General features: G+C 47.2%; 1 protein-coding gene across 1 annotated transcript; it reads right to left on the bottom strand.

Moving 5' to 3' along the window:
- Positions 1 to 813: 813 nt before the first annotated feature.
- LOC135824757 (cysteine-rich motor neuron 1 protein-like) lies at positions 814 to 12,471 on the bottom strand. The gene is made up of 5 exons (XM_065337466.1): positions 11,852 to 12,471; positions 10,290 to 10,433; positions 4,667 to 4,888; positions 3,194 to 3,406; positions 814 to 1,707 (listed from the first exon to the last, which is right to left on the bottom strand). The coding sequence occupies exons 1-5, from the start codon at positions 12,240 to 12,242 to the stop codon at positions 1,355 to 1,357; spliced, it is 1,323 nt and encodes a 440-aa protein (XP_065193538.1). The 5' UTR covers positions 12,243 to 12,471; the 3' UTR covers positions 814 to 1,354.
- Positions 12,472 to 15,559: the final 3,088 nt, after the last annotated feature.

Consider the following 15,559-nt stretch of genomic DNA (forward strand, 5'->3'; position numbering starts at 1 on the left):
CGGTAGTCGCTAGTGCAAGACTTGGTGCAGCGCTGTGCCGCGACTTCGCCAAAGCATCTTAAGGGGCAGAACTTCTTTACAAACAAGGCAGAATGAGGTTTTGCTTGCAACTCGAGTTGTATGTTATGCAATCCTCAGGCAAAATAATTGGAATTTTTAGAATTAATTTGCGTGAAGCTCGGGTTTGGCAAGATGTTGGTTGCTTGCAACATTCTAGACACAAGCTTAGCTGTAATTACTCACCGTACATTTGTACAATTTTCTCATGTAAGTTATTTGAATGGTTTCTCTTAATTATTCTCCACTGGGGGTAGAGTAGACACTACAATGGCACCAACTCAACTGAGCTAAAGGATCGATACCGGCTGAGTTCAGTTAGGGGGCATCCGGCAATATCGATAATTTTCACGAAACGAAAAAGTTTAGTTAGGACCCTCCCCCACCCACCCACCCCCCCCCTGAACGAAAAATAGATTGACTTGACAGCAAGAATGCCTTCATGTCTCACATATCAATATTTTTCAAAACGAAACCCCCTTGACCCACCCACCCATATACGAAACTTTTTCTCTTCGTGTAAAAGATCGATAATTATGGACGGCCCCTTACTAGTAGCTGCAGAATGCCGGTTTTCATTTGATGACAGCATGAGAGCAGTGTTTCGGGTCGATCCTATTCGTCCACATTTACAGAATATTGCCGGTTTGTCTGCAGTGCAGGCTTAGGTCGAACTAGTTCACTCTGTGGCATGGCAGTGTATGGCAGCACCTGATCATGCAACATGCAAGCCTTGAGTCACTCGTCACAGGCAAATAATCTCTACTAACGTAAATTGCATCAATTGGCTTGGATAAGGAGAAGTTTCATGTCATGTCAACTGCTCTTCAGACCATTCAATTGGACAAGCATCATTATGTTGCTAATCAGAGCATGTGCGAACACTTTGCAATGGGTTCACTCAGAAAAAATACGTAGCAGGATAATTATTATGGCAAAGCACCAGCAGTGCCTTGCATCGCATTGTATAGAGTGGCAGATTGCCGATGCTGACTACATTAAAATATCATTTTAGATTGGTTTTCTTCATAGTTACATAATATTGCCTAGCATTTTAAATTTTGTAATGGCATCATAGATACTTGTACAGTATATTCACAAAGTGTATTGCAGCTTTGAACTGAGGTTATTGGCGGCTGAGGTTATTGGCGGCGTGGAAATACTTCACTAGATGTATTTGTGCGGGTGTGGTCTTTTCAGTTAGTTACTCGTAACACCAAGCTCTGTACTGTGTATCTCCAGTTAGTCATGGTACAGGGACGCTGGCAATCTAGCCACTGGCCCAGTCATGGCCGCGTCAGTATGAAGTTTTGCAATGTAGCAATGCATGGAGGTGCTGCTGTTCGGCCGTGGCGGGGGAGTAAGCAAGGTTGCCCAGGTGGTCGCGACTTTGATGTCGTGAGTAGCGCTTCCAGATGACAAGCATGAGCACAAGAAGCAAGGCAAAACCAACACATCCTAATAGAATGGGCCATACCAGTTCTTTAGACATGGACGCACTTGAGTCCACCTCTGCACCATTCGCTGGGCCATCTGGTCCTGGGCCCACAGCAATGGGACCTCCAGTCTCCAGCACATCAACTTCATCTTTGACCTCAATTTTGACCTCAACTTTGACCTCTTCATCTTTGACTTTATCCTTGACCTCATCTGTGCACACACACACATACACAAAAGTTCACCAAAAAGAAAACAGACATGCAAATACAATGTCATGTTGAGTGCCATTGATGAACATCACAGCCAGTTCTTACTTTGATGACGTCCAGAAGTTATTTGTAAAACAAGAACATTCCAACAGACCTATGCTTATGGTTCCTTGCACATTGCGGCCTTATGAGAAGACAAATGGAATGATTTCATTAAGACTACTAGAAACGGTGCTGCCAGAGCACCCCATCTCTCCAGAGCTCCGCCCTTATATAGGGCCAGGCTCATTGCACGGTGAAGGGAAACTTGTTCGGTCGAGAGAAACTGAGGTCAAGCGGTGTTAGAACCCGAATGTAGCTGTATGGTCACCCAATGTTCCACACCTGCATACTCCCACTATTGTTATGTTATGTGGAGCCCACTGTCAAATCAACAGGTGCGGAAATGAGTGCAGCTTGCAATGTGCATACAATGTTCTATTAACGCTAGGTGTCATAATTATGACCCGGCTGCAGTCAGGACTCGCTCATCCGTACCACCAACAAAAAAAACACGGGGCATGATGGGGACCAGGTAGAGCGGTACACTCAAGGTTTCACAGTACCTTACGCCAACAGAGTAAGGGGCTGTTTAGATGAGAAAATAAGCCTGGGCTTCTTCGCCTCGGGCTTATTTTTCAACCGTTTACATGACGGTTGTACGGCGCTGAGTTCTGGTGAATGACTGCGAGTTCTACGCGCATTCTATTTTTCAAATCGCACACAAACGCAGTGGTAAATGTTCGCGTATGATGAAATTTGAATCAAGAAGTGCCGGCTCACGCTTCTACTGCCTCTCCGATTGTCACTTATTTTCGAGAAGGTGAAGGATTGGCTAGGACCTTACACGGAACGAAACCAGAAGAAAAAATTCAAAGAAAGAAACAAAAAGAGATGCACTGTCCACGGCGACATATTCTCAGGTTCACGAGGCAAAATCAAAAAATACGGAAAACTTGCTTATAAGCCCAGGGCTTATTTTCCTTGACCGTTTACATGAAAAAATAAGCCCTAGGGGGGTTGGATAAGCTCGGGGTCAAGGGTAGGGCTAGTTCAGCTCGGGGCGAGCTGAATAAGCCCACCTCACCATGTAAACGTGCTCTCTAAAATGACTGGTTGACAGATCAAGGCGGGCTTATCGTAAGCCTAGGGTTGAATAAGCCCGGGCTCTATTTTTCTCATGTAAACGACCCCTCAGGCTTCGCTCACCACAGCTGCCTTGTAATTTCTCAAGCACTAATATTTTGCTGTCAGTCGAGATCAAGTCCAAATGCCTGACCCCACTTCTTTAAAGTACTGTCCAACATCTGCACATTATGATCATATGATGTACGACTCTGAGTCCAAGCAACAAAGGCACGATGGCCTGTCACACAAGCCTGTACACAGTCATGACACCCCGGCAATACTGTTGTTCACCATCTTTCGATAAATCCCTTTTAAATTACCTTTGCATATGACGCAGCATTGGTCCAGGGATGTCTCCCTGTTGACACAGCTTGAATTGATGTCTGGGCAATTCAGTCCCCACTTTTCATCGCACGCTATGACGCCGTCCATCGTACAGGTACATTCGTTGCATTGCGTTGGCTTCCAAGTTGTCCCGGACGCAACAGAGCTGCCATTGGCCAGTTGGCAACCACTACCTCCTTCAGTATTTCCTGTTCAGGGATGAGAGTGAATTGAAATGATACAGCCCGCTCTCAATTCGTATTTCACTGAGATCAATCATAAAAACTCGGATGTTGAGCCAATACGGTAATATGTAAAGAGAAAAGGACCTATAAGTTACTACAATTAGTTATGACTAACAGTCCACCAAGGGAACGAGACAATATACAGTCAGCGCATCCCTTCCCCTCATTGGAACTTTCTGCACCTGAGCCTTCCAAGTTGGAAGGTCGTTGGTTTGCGCTTCGTAGAGGTGCTGGAGCTAGGTGTCAGGTCATCGAATGTCTCAATATCCTTGTCAGTCTTGTGCCTTGTTGTCGCACTATCTGACTGTATGTTACCTTGGTGGAAGTACGGGTAGGTCTTTTTCTCTTTACAGATCAATGGTACCATACTAACGCACATATAGGCACATGTGCTTGTAAGTGAATTTTTGCTACGAATCCAATTTTCGAAAATGAAATATTTTCACCTAAACGCGCATGCACGATCAGAGTTCGTTTGCCAGAGTCTTTGTGTTTGACAAGGTCTTGTAGTGTCAGTTTCCCGGTTCCTGTATGCTGTTTGCAGACTTTCATCCGTGATTTTGTCAAAGTGAGAATTTTGGTATTGCTTCGCCTATAAGAGCATGCGCTTATATCCGAATACAGGAACATGCGCTTATATGTACGTTACTACGGTAACTGTTATTTAAAAAAAGGTTGCTTGATATTGAAGTAGAATGCCGATTATCCGAACGCCAACTATCCGAACGATCGAATATCTGTTAAAAATGACTGTGTGCACTGGATTCAAGCACCGGAAATGAGTTTTGACTGATTTCCCTACCCAAAGCCCTACCCAAAGCACAATTCAAATTGTGCACAGGATGTATATAACAAGTTGGGATCAAAATTGGCACCCAAAGCATCATTAAGAGGAGCTGGAGTGTGTCTAAATCTTGTAGCACTGGTGAAGACAAAGAGAAATGATGAAAACAACAGGGATATGCATGCTTTAGATGGATGTGTGACCGCTCCCTTATCGGAACATACTCTTCATCCGAACCCCCTGGAGACAGCCCCGCGCCCTGAGGGGTGCAGATAGTCGGCACTCTACTGCATTTCAAATACAAGCGAAAGTGTTACAGGTCAAATGCCACCAGGCCGTACTGTCTACCCTTCAGTTTCCGTTAAGGCGAAAGCGACATCAAACAGGCAAGAAGTGGTATGCTCCATGATGGTCAGACCTGTGGCGAATGATATACTTACCCCGACTTGTGTCACTTGGCACTGCCGTAGGCCCAGGTACTAGTGAAGCAATGGCATTAGCTTGGTTACTAGCGTTTCTATGATGGATGTGTTGTTGACAGGGTCTTCGGTTAGGAAATCGGAATGGAGGCTCACCGACACATGCCATCTTCTCACCGCACCAGCACACACCATTGATATCATCGCAGCCGTAGAACAATTGCCGATCACATTCTGTTCCCTCTGTGGAGAATGCACAAGCAACAGCGCGTACCAGAACACGCCACATGACGAGAATGACGACCTAGGTGTTACCTGTACATTCTGACCTAGAAGAATGGGTATTGAAAGTATTCCACTGGGACCATTTTATTGTATATTCCGCCTACCCAGACTACCTATAGTAAAGTGTATTCCGTCTACCCAGACTACCTATAGTAAAGTGTATTCCGTCTACCCAGACTACCTATAGTGAAGGACATCAACACGAAGTTTCACAAATCTACTACATAGTGGTATGATACCAGGAGTATATAAGTCCCCAAGAGTGTGCAACTCTGCATATGGAGTCTCCGACGGCGAAAACTCACATCACGCGTCTCAGGTACTTTTCGCACTACGTACAAACGAAGGATAGCGTGCGCCCCATCCGAATATCTGCCATAATCATGCTGGGGATTTGCATACGTGCAGTGAGTTTCTGTTCTGAGATTGCTTTTTTATCACTCCGCTGCTCGCTAAAAACGGGTTGAAAAAACGTACAGCTGCGACACTACACCATGTGATGCGAGTTTTCGCCGTTGGCGAACCCCATAGAAAGGGTATCGTGAGTTGCACACTCTTGGGGGTTATACTCTTGATGATACATAGAGGGAGCTAAAAGGAGTAGTGGATAGCGAAAAAGAAGGGGAGCCTGGGTGGGGAGGGGGGGGGGGGGGAGCTCTTTACATGGATGTCGGAATGAATTATAGCTGCAGCTTGGAGACTTGTGTAAAGCGATCCTCAGCCTACATTAACCCTTTCAAAGTTTGAGGACTACCCCAAACCACCTGGATTCCTACGATTTTCAGGCGAAAAATCGGTATTTTCAAAAATTGATCTAGTGTCATAAAATTTGGTTCTAAAGAGACATAGACATCAGTAGGCAACAAAAACCAAAGTTTCTACATCATATATACATTATAGAGGTCAGAATGGTCAATTCAAAATAGGTGTATGTTGCGATTTTCTCGAAAAATTGGGATTTTCAAAAATTGATATAGTGTCCTAAAGTTTGATTCTAAAGAGACATTGACATCAGTGGGCAACAAAAACGGATCACACTGTTCATCCTCACTATCGCTGCTCATAAAGATAATGCCGAGGGCCCCAGACAAGGAGACACTTGACAGGTTACGTGCCATCGGCACTCTCAACAAAGTAACAAGTTAGTTTAAAATTCCAAATAATTTCTCCTGAATCGGCACATTCTCTGAGTATACTCAAATGTGGCCGGTTCTCCACGGGACCGACTGCGACACGTCTCACCTTGACGAAGAATCAGATCGTACTCGTCTGAGCAACATATGAGCGACTTCAAGCACCTAAAAATATATCGATATCGCAGTTTTCTCAAAAACGGATGTACTCACCTTAAAAAACGGATATATTCGTCCTTCGTCCTCAAAGGGTTAAAAGTTGTCGAGGGAAGTATGGCCGAAAACAGAATAAAATAAATCCCCGTAGTCATCCAGGTGCCGTGTCGAATGGTGTAGGTCTGAGGAGTCTGCAATGCTCCACTTGCCCCATACTTACAGTAAAATTAATATTTGCACACCTTCACCAATGGCAATGAGGGAAGAGTGTGTCCTACTAGAATGTGATTTGTATGGAACATTTCTCTGGAGGTGTCATTTCATTCTTATAGAAGCTCAAACACAACTTACACCTTTAGAACCTGTTGTATCCTGGGCGCTGAATCGACTGATGTTGATCGGAGAAGGCTGGAAAACATCATAACCCGTAGTCCTAAACATGGGCCTATATCCTAAACATGGGCCTATATCCTAAACATGGGCCTATATCCTAAACATGGGCCTATGTCCTAAACATGGGCCTATGTCCTAAACATGGGCCTATGTCCTAAACATGGGCCTATGTCCTAAACATGGGCCTATATCATTGTTTGTGCACAAGCTGATAACATTACCCATTCACCAGTTCAAACTGAGCGAGTAATGTTACTCCAGTGCAGTGCCATCATGCATGCAATGCATCAATCTCTTCAAAACAATAAAAGGGGTCACTGGTTTTTACTGCTGTTGCATGCGGTTACACATAGTACGTCTTTACGACTCTTTAGCTGATCATCAACCGATGCATAAATAGTGAAATATGACCAAATCCATTTGGGATTCAGAATGGATGGTGCAGTGGAGCCACCTTGGATCAATGCCTTTCGATTCGACGACCAGAGACTAAAAGGTCTGGAACAGTTTCATTTAGGTCTGTGATTCTATATCTATGAGAATGAAATGATGCTTCTCCTGAACATTTCCACACACAAGTTCCTATCCAGTATAACACACTCTTCCCATTTGGTGGAGGTACACGGATTCGATTCGGAATATCAGAAAAACGGAGCATTGCAGCTCCCTTGGACCAACACCATTCGCCTCAGCACCCAGAAGACTACGACTGGTGAACTTTTTAATGCCGTACTTCTCATGTAGCAACGACTGTTAGAATAGTACTCAATCAGTACTGCTGCATTGTACTGGGTACAGAGCCGCTTCGCGTGATCAGTTGCCTGAAGATGTCCTTGGCATGAAACTATGGGTTGGAAATCCATAGCTGTTCTGCGATGAAGGGACCAATGGAAGATTTCCTTGCATACACATTCTCTGCATGTACAATTCACAAACCTCAACAGTGCAACCAGGTCCTTCGTTGCCGTTACTCCAACGATTGAGTACCAGAAGAAGACGGCACATGCCCCGAGAACAAGCAGGGACAACCATAAGAGGAAGGTTGTGTGGTTTAAAGGGGAAGTTAAGGCTAAAATCAAAATTTCACCAGTTGTAGTCTTCGGGGTGCTGAGTCGAATGGTCTTGGTCCGAGGAAGCTGAGACGCTCCCTTCCTACTTTAATCCCAATCGAACTCGCGCACTTCCACCGAAACTGGGTGACTGCGCCCTACGAGATGGGGATTTTTATGCAAAATGTCACTAAAAGCGCCATTTCGTTCTTATAAAAGCACGGATGACCACGATTGGCCCATATGTTGTAGTCTTTTGGACGCTGAGTCGACTGGTTTTGGTCCGAGAATGCTGCAATGCAGCGTTCCTCCTTTATTCCCAATCGAACATGGTTGAACAAGCGGTCACGTGCTCCTGCAGTACACCAGTCACCTGGTCACCGTGCCTAGCGGCCCTAGCCTAGCGCCTGCAGGGTCCAACTTACAGCCTGTTTGACCTTTTTTGGGTGCACTCCTTCACTCGAGTTGAACTCGAGTGGAACCTTGGTGTGAAAGTTCTCGCCTGCTGGCGAGGTGACCAGGTGACTTTGGCACGCAGGAACACATGGCCGCCTGTTCAACCATGTTCGATTGGGAATAAAAGACCAAAACTAGTCGACTCAGCGTCCAAAAGACTACAACATATGGGCCAATCGCGGTCATGCGTGCTTTTATAAGAACGAAATGGCGCTTTTAGTGACATTTTGCATACAAATCCCCATCTAGTAGGGCGCAGTCACCCAGTTTCGGTGGAAGTGCGCGAGTTCGATTGGGAATAAAAGAGGAATGGAGCGTCTCAGCTTCCTCGGACCAAGACCATTCGACTCAGCACCGCGAAGACTACAACTGGTGAAATTTGATTTTAGCCTTAACTTCCCCTTTAACCCGCCTTTCAGCAGGAGTTTCGAGTACAAACATGGCGGCGGCGTTCCTGAGACTGGTGAAGAAGCACTTCCCAGCGAATTCCAAGCTGTACAAAATACTTAGCCAAAGCAACGTCAGAGTCTGTTATAGTGTCATGTCCATCGTAGCCGCTGTAGTTAATGGGCATAACAAGAAGCTGCTCTAGCTGAATCAAGTCGAATTGCCAAGCCCAGAAAGTAATCTATGAAGTGAATGTGTCCGGAGTGGGTGTACGATAGTGTACATCGGAGCTACCAAGCCACCGTTCAGGAAGCGTCACTACAACCACAAATCGGCCATGAACACCCAGTCCTGAAGGAACGCAGCTGAGCTATCTCTAAGTATGTGTGTATGGCAGCTGAAGGAGAAGAGTAAGCAGTCCACGATCAAGTGGAGGATTGCAGAGCTGTCCAAGACATACAGCAACGTAAGCAAGCGCCGAGTAATCTCTGCCTGATGGAGAAGTACATGTAGCGCATGGTCACCGCCGACAGAGCATCCCACCTGAACAAAACGGGTGTGAGTTGACCCCAAATGTCGCCATGCTAACAAGTTCCAGCTCAGCAGGGTTAACATGATGGATGACGTGCACATTGGTCATGCCAGGTGCGGGGGAGGGGCTGTTGTAGTTGCCATGGGGTCGGGTGAGTGGCGATGGGTTTTGCGGGGGTGCGGGAGCGATGGGTACGCTTTGGGGCACACTGCCCACTCGTTCGCGAGACTTGGCTCTGGACATTTTGTTGACTTCTTGGTGGGTGTGATGGTCACCTCCTGGCCTTGGTACGGGTGGTGTTTGGGGCCGTATTGGTATTCCGGGGCTCGTCGCTGGCTGGTGTCGGGATGACTCCAAACGTTATGCACTCGCTACGAGTTGGTGGGATTCACTTTGACACTGGTCAGCCCTGGCACCTCCCTGGCTCCTTAATGGCTTCTACCAAGAGTAGACAAACAAGAGTGTGTAACTCGCGGATGGGTTGGCCCACGGCAGACATTTTTTGTTGACGTATTTTTTTCTACGACGCATGCGCTGTGAGTCTTTTGGGAAGTGTTGCCTAGTGCACTTGGCCGGGCTTTACATTAGACGGTCGGTGCCCAGCACGTGCTCTCACACTGCTCTGCGGTAAGATGCGCGTGCGGTGACGTCAACAAAAATTTCTGCCGTGGGCCGGGGTATCAGCAGATTGTGCAGAAGAGATGCGGAGTTGCACACTCTTGTTTATCTAGTCTTGCTTCTATGCACCAGTTTCACGGATCACATACTATCATCCTCAACATCACAGCCCATCATGATACATGATTGTGTCAATATGCAATGCTTCCCTGCTATATCTCTGCCAAGCCAGTATGCTAAAAGTGTCCTATGTGCTGTAAAGCTAGAGCTTGTGCGATCACTGCATTATTTCCCCACAGACTCGAATGGAGCTGAGGTTTTTCCACCTCCCCCCCCCCCCCACACCCCCTACTGAAGTGTTATGCGTTTGTCATCTCTGAACCCTTCTCCCGGTAGGCTGTGTGAGTGGCAGTCTAAGTTATGCTGTCTGATGTGTGTTTTCAAAGAAGGACCTGGTTGCACTGTTGCTGCTTGTGAATTGTATTGCTGGCTCAGTCCACTGGACATAGAGCACTATATGCAGCTGGTACATCATAGACACCCTGTATATCTCTACATGTACATTGTACACTCAGTAAGCCAGGGATGTTGCTGAATGCAGTGCTTACATGTACATACTTGTACTACTTACATACCTGCAATGCACTTAGCCACTGGTATACAGTGGGTAGCATGGCCAGTTTCCTCAGCAGGGAATTCCCCACAGTGGGTATAGGAGTGAAGACAGCGTGTGCCCGAAGGGCATGTCTTCTCCTGGCATGGTGTTCGCGAGGGTGTTCCTGTATAGAAAGCAGAACACGATATGAAAGCAGCACTGAGCATCCAGGCATGGTTGAGGACAAGGAAAAGGTGAAACCACCTGGGGCTATGCAAGACCACCTCTAATTTTCTTCCTGGCACACTTAGCCACGCAGATGCTCACATACCGGCACACAAACACAAACACACACGCATTTGCACACACGCATTCGCACACACGCATTCGCACACACGCATCCGCACACACGCATTCGCACACACACACACACACACACACACACACACACACACACACACACACACACACACACACACACACACACACACACCACCACCACCACCACCACCATCACCACCACCACCGCACATACACACATACACACACACACACATACACACACACACACATACACACACACACACATACACATACACACACACACACCAATTATCTTTCATTGGCAAGCCTTGAATATTGAAAAGCATCCAGTCAATAATGCCACTATCTGGATGATACTACCTCAGTATAAACCAGAGCTAGGGAATTGGTTGCATAGGTCCCATGTGTACTACATTATATACTGAGTATGCACCTGCACTCACACTCTTTTTGTACGCTTGTGTCAACACACCTGGCCAGGGGAACCGAGTTCACAACTACAAGTACATGACTGAACACAGCCAGTGACCTGATATGCTAGTACTGTAGAGTACCCCACTGATGTGCCTTTCACCAATTTCCACCTCATGGTTATTTCCTGACTGTGAAGAGGCTTGTGTATACATCAATGCATGGTGATTAGCAGATGCATGCATACACTGCTGTACATGCAACACATGCCCATGCAGGCATTCTGGTGGATAGGACTGTTCATAACCCAGCCTGGAAATCCTAACCTTTCGCACTTGTTACATTGGGGTACACATACTGGACTATTAAACAGCCTTGACGTACATGTACCTTATTTGTCGGAGTATAAGCCGCACTTTAAACACCACTAATTCACTCCCCAAAATAGTCAGTGGGTGGCTTGTACTACGATGATCAAATGAACTGTGGTAAACAGGGTAGTTGTCTGTATTTCGTGACAAAACCCTGGGTGAGGCTTATACTCTGGAAAGTAGGGTAACTCAGACATACACATAATGTATATACACACGCACACATGCACACACACACACACACACACACACACACACACACACACACACACACACACACACACACACACACACAACTGCACATACACACACACACACGTGCGCACATACACACACACAAACACACGTGCGCACATGCACACACACATGCGCGCACACACACACACATGCGCACACACACACACACATGCGCACACACACACATGTGCACACACACACATGCACACACACAGACACAGAGGTAGAATTGATAGATACACATCATGATGAGCCTGACCTTTGCAATGTCCATTTGGAAGGAGATACGGTGTGGTGAGCTCAGTACCAGCTTCGTCTCTGGTTGTGGCAATCACCACACTTTCTAGATGCTGCTCCGTCATTTCACAATGCAGTCCCTTCTCACAACGTCCATGCATATGCCACAGACCTCCGCAGAACTGGTGCTTGGCCTTAGCACAGGTCCAGCAGCACTTGCACACGTCTGGCACCAAACTCGACGAACAGGTCGGTGGACGACCTCCACATTGCTGACGCCTCTGTGCCAGAACGGCGCTGCATGGCGGACACTTCAGGTTATTGCCAGCGCACACCTCAGCACACTGCCACCATGTTACGGCAAGGAGAAGCACAGCAACTCTCGAAGCTAGTGATGGCGACCTGCTCATCATTGCCAACACACTTGAACTTATCACTACGGTACAAGGGTTCAACAAGGGTTCAACAGAATCTGATGATGATGTTTGCCAGGGCAATCAGTCTCAGTGTATATTCGGGTACGGACACAGTATACAGTGCTTGCCCTGTGCTAATAGGACCAACATGCAACTAACTTCTTTCAGAATGGCTACAGACTACAGTTGATGAAGAGACAGGCTCTTCTTCACCATGCGACAAGGTTGAGGACAGTGTAACCAACTGCTTATGTGCATTGATGCTACTGCACAGGAAGAGTCTTCTTGCAATCTTGGACCTCCGTGGCTTCCTTTTTCCCCATCCGCATTGAGGTCGTGACCAGTGACAACGCAGACAAACTGTTTGTACAAACATGCGAGCCTACTTGCAAGTACATGGCTGTCCCTGGACGGGTACAAACTGCGAACATAGCTAAATTGATCTTATCCCGCACGTACTGATGGCAAGGTCATCGGTCTGTCGGCTGCCCAGTATTCATGATAAGATAATATTATACAAGTCACCACACGGATCCGATGGCGAAGGGTATCCGCACCTGACGCATCAAGGGCAAGTGATGTACATCATCTCTACAAACACACAATCAAAGATCTACATCATAGCAGACTCAGCGCAGCAGTCAACGGATTTGCTTAGATCTACATCATGTATTCTACAAGAATAACAATAAGTTTAGTTCTCTGCTGGCCGCTCAGCTCAGCCTGGATCGCAGTTCCATACTATGTATTCCCGAAACGGCGAAAAAAGGCAGCGTTACCCTTCACCCATGCCAAACCAGTAGTCAAAAAAGACACGGCCGCACACTTGCCTAGGGCTAGGGCCTCACGACTAGGTTGCGTTCCGGGTAACACCCTGCTGTCAAACTAACTCAACTGCAGGATTTTACTGGCGGCCAGCAGCCAAGGTTCCGAATCGATATCATGTGCTACCCTGCATCTGCGAAGAGTATCGAAATCGGGAAGAAGTGACAATGACAAAATACCTCCGCCTGCGCCTGTACTGTAGTGTAGAGTGTAGTGTAGTGTTTCTATCCCACGGCCCAGGCAGGCACTGAGCTAGTAACCGAGAATGCCATGCCAAAGACACGATTCGTCGAATTTTCCGACAACCGCATTTCTCAACGACTACAGTCATGTACGTATGTAGATCTACGTCATCATGACAACATCTGCAAAAACTCCGTCTGCGCCGCGCGATATCGGCTCACAATTATGTACTATTTAATCCACTGTTCCTGTTCCTTTTCTCTTGCCTGTATTTCACCTGATGAGAAGGCTTGAAAGTATACTTGTGAAGACAAAAACTTTCAAGATGTTTGTAATGAGCCTGAAGTGTGTCCTTTTTATGAGAATTATGTACTAGTAGTTCTTTTTCCAGCAAAGAGCGCACGACGGCCATCTGGTCACGACATCGTCCTGTTCCATACATTTCACAACAATGCGTTCGAGGCTAAAGACCAGGGAGTCGTATAAACCGGGTTTACCGACTCCCTGCTAAGACAAGTAGTCAGCTTCAGCACAGAGTGGGTAGATCTACGAACGACGATACCCCGCCCCCCCCCCCCCATACACACATAGGCCATACAAATTACAATGTCGACTAGGCTCCCTAGAGTAGAGTAGAGGCTAGACTCCTACAGTCCTAGAGAGACGAAGGCACGTAGAGCCTAGAGGGTGGTGACCCAGGACCCCAAACTGCCAAAGACTGTTGTCAAGTGTTGAGCATTCCCCTGCAGCTCGTGTCCAACCGGCTGAGGTAAAACCAAGCAAAACCAAGCGCTTGCCTCCTGCTTTGGGTCTGAAGAATAAATTCCATAGGCCAGCCTGAGAATAGACTCTTGGAGCAACAATCAAGCCCACCCGCGTACCCGGCTCCTAGCACAAACCCTCTAGTTACACAATACACGTCCATGATTCCACGCTGACATGTTGCCGGTTTGTCTGCCGGTCTACCGGCGCTCTGCCCTTTGTGAGCAGTGAGTTCCAGCGGTCAGGCCAGGGACGTCGGTCCAGGCCGAGCTGTCCAGTGTCGAAGTTTGGTAATGCCGTTTGGTGGCTGGCCTGGACGGCTCTTCGTAGGCCAAAGTCGATCACGAGCGTTTCGTCGGGAAGCCTGTGTGTATCCAGAATGATACGAAGCACCTGCCTGTGCACGCGCGGCCCTGGCCACACAACGGCTGAAGGTTTGTGTCGGTACCCGTTGTTCAATGGTAGCTTTCCAAGACTGGAAAGAGCAGAAAGAAAGACGTCTTACACGACGCAGGCTTCGAAGAAAAATACATTTCGACTCCAGAGCTGCAGCTACAAAACCATGTCTGACAACAGCGCCGGTCGTTTCATTCACTGGGCCATGCCGGGGTGAACATGTAACTGTTGAAGGTGAAGATTGGCGCTCAAACTAGTGAGTAGTGTTATCACCTACACCGTGCCAGCAATGGCTGTATCTCTTGTAGGCCTGTGCTGATAGTGAGACTGTGCGGCATGGCCAACAGTTTGAATACCGTCAATGGTTCACAGCTCCACCAATGCGTGATGCCACAGCCCCACCACCAATGCCAAGGGAATGTGACCACCAAGCTATCGTGTCCCTGGAACTCGCTAGCATGCAGGACGTAGATCTGCCCACAAGTGGGAAGGAACAGGTACATTTAAATTGTGTATACCATTGTACACTGCGGGCAGATATTGACAGGTACTCCAATGATTCGCCATGCTCTTGAACTGTGTGTGTGTGTGTGTGTGTGCGTACATGTGTGTATGTGTGTGTGTGTTTGTGTGCGTGTGTTTTTACTATGTTCACATAACCATGCAGCTGGAAAAGAATAAGGAAAGACGGAGACTGTGTCTGCGTACATGTGTGTGTGTGTGTGTGTGTGTGTGTGTGTGTGTGTGTGTGTGTGTGTGTGCGCGCGCGCGCGTGGCGTTGTGTATGGAAGATTGGGAGTGAATTATTCATCCCCATCCAGTAATGGTAGTACATGTACATGCCAACTACAATCACGCACTTACTGTACAAGGTGGGTGCGGTCCAATCCTAACCGGCAAATGCAGTGTTGCAGTGCCTGGCTAGACTAGTCGCTAATGCTACCGCTGTACTCTGTACAACACGAGCGTTAGTATCATGTTGTTGTGTTAGAAATCTTTATTATCACGATGGCCGGAGCCAGAGGTGTGTTTGTTAGGCTATTCCTCTTACGTAGTGCTTCGAACCTTCATGTTGATTCGCTGGCTGTGATTGCAAGTGAATGTGAAGTGTCACGGCCAACCCTCAAACCAACCCTCTGTGCCAGTCT

This window comes from Sycon ciliatum, chromosome 1 (assembly GCF_964019385.1).
Source record: "Sycon ciliatum chromosome 1, ocSycCili1.1, whole genome shotgun sequence".
Lineage (NCBI taxonomy): Eukaryota > Metazoa > Porifera > Calcarea > Leucosolenida > Sycettidae > Sycon > Sycon ciliatum.